We start from the raw sequence: 2,954 nt of genomic DNA, 5'->3' as shown, positions 1-2,954 counted from the left end.
AGAATTTGTGGGGACGCGTTCAAAGAGGGGGATTTGTTTAAGGCAAAAAAGTTGTAACATAATTTCTTCAATTTGTGAAATGTGGTCAAACAAAGCATCCACCGAAGCGGAGCTCTGCAGGAGGCGTTAAATCACAAAAGAAGCACAACTAATGGACAGGTGGCAGTGAGAACAGAGGACCTTATACTTCATTCTGGCTGATACCTTCGCATGAAGATACCAAAGAAGCAAGGTTCAAGTAAGAGAGAATGTTTGTTTTGACAGCGGTGGTGCTTTTAACCTTAAGAATGCAGAGTGATGCGGCTCAGAACTCGAACGCTGCGGAATTCCGCATTCTTTGTGACATTTACAACGTAGCCACGTCCGCTGCCACCTTCAAAACGCTACAAGTTGACCCTGAGGTAGCAAGCGCCCTGAGCGATCTACAGACGTTGAATCTAACAGCAGCATCCGACCAATGGCTGGAAGACAAGGAAGGAGAACTAGCAAACAAAGGATCAACGGATAATTCAAAAGCTAGGGAAGAGTGGCAGAAGGAACAAAAGAAGCTAGGTCTCAAAGCACCCCAAGAAAGCGAGCCCCGGTTTCAACGTATACCGGACAAACCGGCGCGGAGGGCAGCAGCAAAAGCAATAGCCAGACTGCTGGACAGAGCAACAACAATAAACAACCTTTATACGTCACTAACGTCCGGCCCTTCGAGTAAATCTGAAACGGTGACAGCACCACTAAAGGCAGCAATCTACGGCGAAGGCAAGGATGCGGCGGATGTCACAGTGATGTCGAACACGTGGAGCGCTTACTGCGGCGGGACGGCGGGACACGCCAACGCAGGGCACGGCATCATTTACGATCTTATCTGCCTGTGCGCGGCTATCGACGGCGAAAGCAATGGGGCGTGTCTACAAGGAACTTCAGTAACGCAGCTAGCGAATGCCGCCACTGCAAGAGCGGCTGACACACAGATCGCCACGATAACAGGCAAATGCAAGGACCAGCAACCCAAGCCGAAGGTGGCGGCAAGCGAGCTGACGGCTCTAATTTCTGCTTTCGCAGCACAACTAGGCCGGCAACGCACACAGCTGAGCGACGCGCCAGTAGCTTACATATTTGGCGAAGCGCACACCGGCGGGACCTGCAACGGCAGCAGCTCCCAAGGCAATTGTGTAAACTACAAACAGCAACTAACAGGAACAGGCACAGGGATACCATGGCTCAACAAGCTACAAACAGCCCGGGATGCGCTGTTGCAAATTGACAGAGATGAGCTGGCAGCACAAAAACTGCAACAGCAACTCGACGGCCTTCGAAATACGGCATGGACAATATACGATCAAGCACTACTAGCACCAACCTCTATAACAACTCAAACTACCAACGGCAGCACAAACAGTGAAAAATCACCAGCGCCAAAAAACGACGACGACTGTGCCAAGAAAGGACCAGGAGATAACTGCACACCCCCATGAAAAGTTGTTGAAGAAGAAGGTGGAACAAAGAAGTGCAAATTGGATAAGGAGGAGGCGAAAAAATTAGAAGAAAAGACAGAGCATAAAGACGGGAAAACTGATTCCAAGTGCACAGGGAAAGAACAAAAAGACTGCAAATCTCCGGATTGCAAATGGGAAAATAATGCTTGCAAAGACTCCTCTATTCTCCTAAACAAACAATTCGCTCTCAGCGTTGTTTCTGCTTTTGTGTCCTTGCTTTTTAAAAAATCCTCTTCTTTAAAAAGAACTTTGCCATTTGATATATTTTAACACATAAGTTTCACAGAAAAATATTATTAAACTTTTTTTTGGCTGTCTGCCCGTGGAAATTCTTATAACTAAAAAATTTCCTTTTTTTTGTTGAATTTTTTTGAATTTTTTATGGTAAGGTTTTTTAAATGTTTTTAAGGGTTTTGTGTTTTATTTTTGTTTTTAATTTTTGACATTTTTGGGTTTTCAATTTTTCAATTTTCACGAATTTTCGAATTTTATTATTTTCTTATTTTGTTTGATTTTTTTATCCAGCAACACAAGCGGCGTAAAAGGAAATAAGGTATTCTGATAGATAGGGAGGTTATAGATAGTTATTTGGGTTAGGGTTAGGGCTATTAATTTATTTTGAATTTATATTTTTTATTTAATTCGCTATTTTTTTAAGGTAATGCAGCGGCTTTTTTTTATGCGCACCCTAACTTTTTTGGTAAAGCAGACATTTTTTCTTACGTTTTATTCGCTGCCAGCTTGATCCACTTTTTTTTTAAAAAAATTTTTCTTTGTGATGCAGCGGCTTTTTTTTTAATTCAGTAGTGGACTTTTTTCAGAGAGAAGGCGTCTTTGTCTTCATATTTTTCACATATTCATCTCATCTACACATCGTTACAATTTCACTTTTAAAACTTTTGTGAATTTCAACTCTGCATTTTGCGCTGCATACGGCTTCAAAATTGTTCTTATTTTTTTCTTTTACACTGGCGCGTGGCAGCTTCGATGCGTCAAACGATTTGCTTTTAAAGGGGAAATTAGGAAATATAATAATAATTTCTGAGAGCAAATAGGCGACGCAAACACGGCCCGAAGCAGTCCAAGACAACACACTGCAGTAAACATCAAACAAACACGACCTGGGCAGCAACTAACAGCAAATGGAATGGAACTATTGAAGAGGAGGGGGAGTGCAATGTAGATGAAACTAAAGTTGTAAGTCAGGCAAATACAGGAACAGGAGATGGATCTACAAAAGAGAAATGCAAGGGTTAACCGCAAAGAGAATTCAAATCTCCGGATTGTAAGTGGGAAAGAAAAGAGTGTGGAGATTCAAGTTCTCTTGTCAATAAGAAATTTGATTTGATGGCTGCTTCTTTTGTGAGTTTTGTGGCATTTTAGTGTTTTAGTATTCTAAAAGTGTTTCCCTTGATTACATGAAATTTAAAATTTTTCATTTTTACATATTTTGACACTTTGTGA

General features: G+C 41.8%; 1 pseudogene across 1 annotated transcript; it reads left to right on the top strand.

Moving 5' to 3' along the window:
* Window positions 1–248: 248 nt before the first annotated feature.
* Window positions 249–1,709, top strand: TEOVI_000107300:pseudogene (annotated as a pseudogene). The gene has a single exon. A coding segment is annotated over exon 1 (1,461 nt).
* Window positions 1,710–2,954: the final 1,245 nt, after the last annotated feature.

This window comes from Trypanosoma equiperdum (genome assembly GCF_001457755.1).
Source record: "Trypanosoma equiperdum strain OVI genome assembly, contig: ctg_27, whole genome shotgun sequence".
NCBI classification, from domain to species: Eukaryota; Euglenozoa; class Kinetoplastea; order Trypanosomatida; family Trypanosomatidae; genus Trypanosoma; species Trypanosoma equiperdum.
This window is presented reverse-complemented; position numbering and strand designations above follow the sequence as displayed.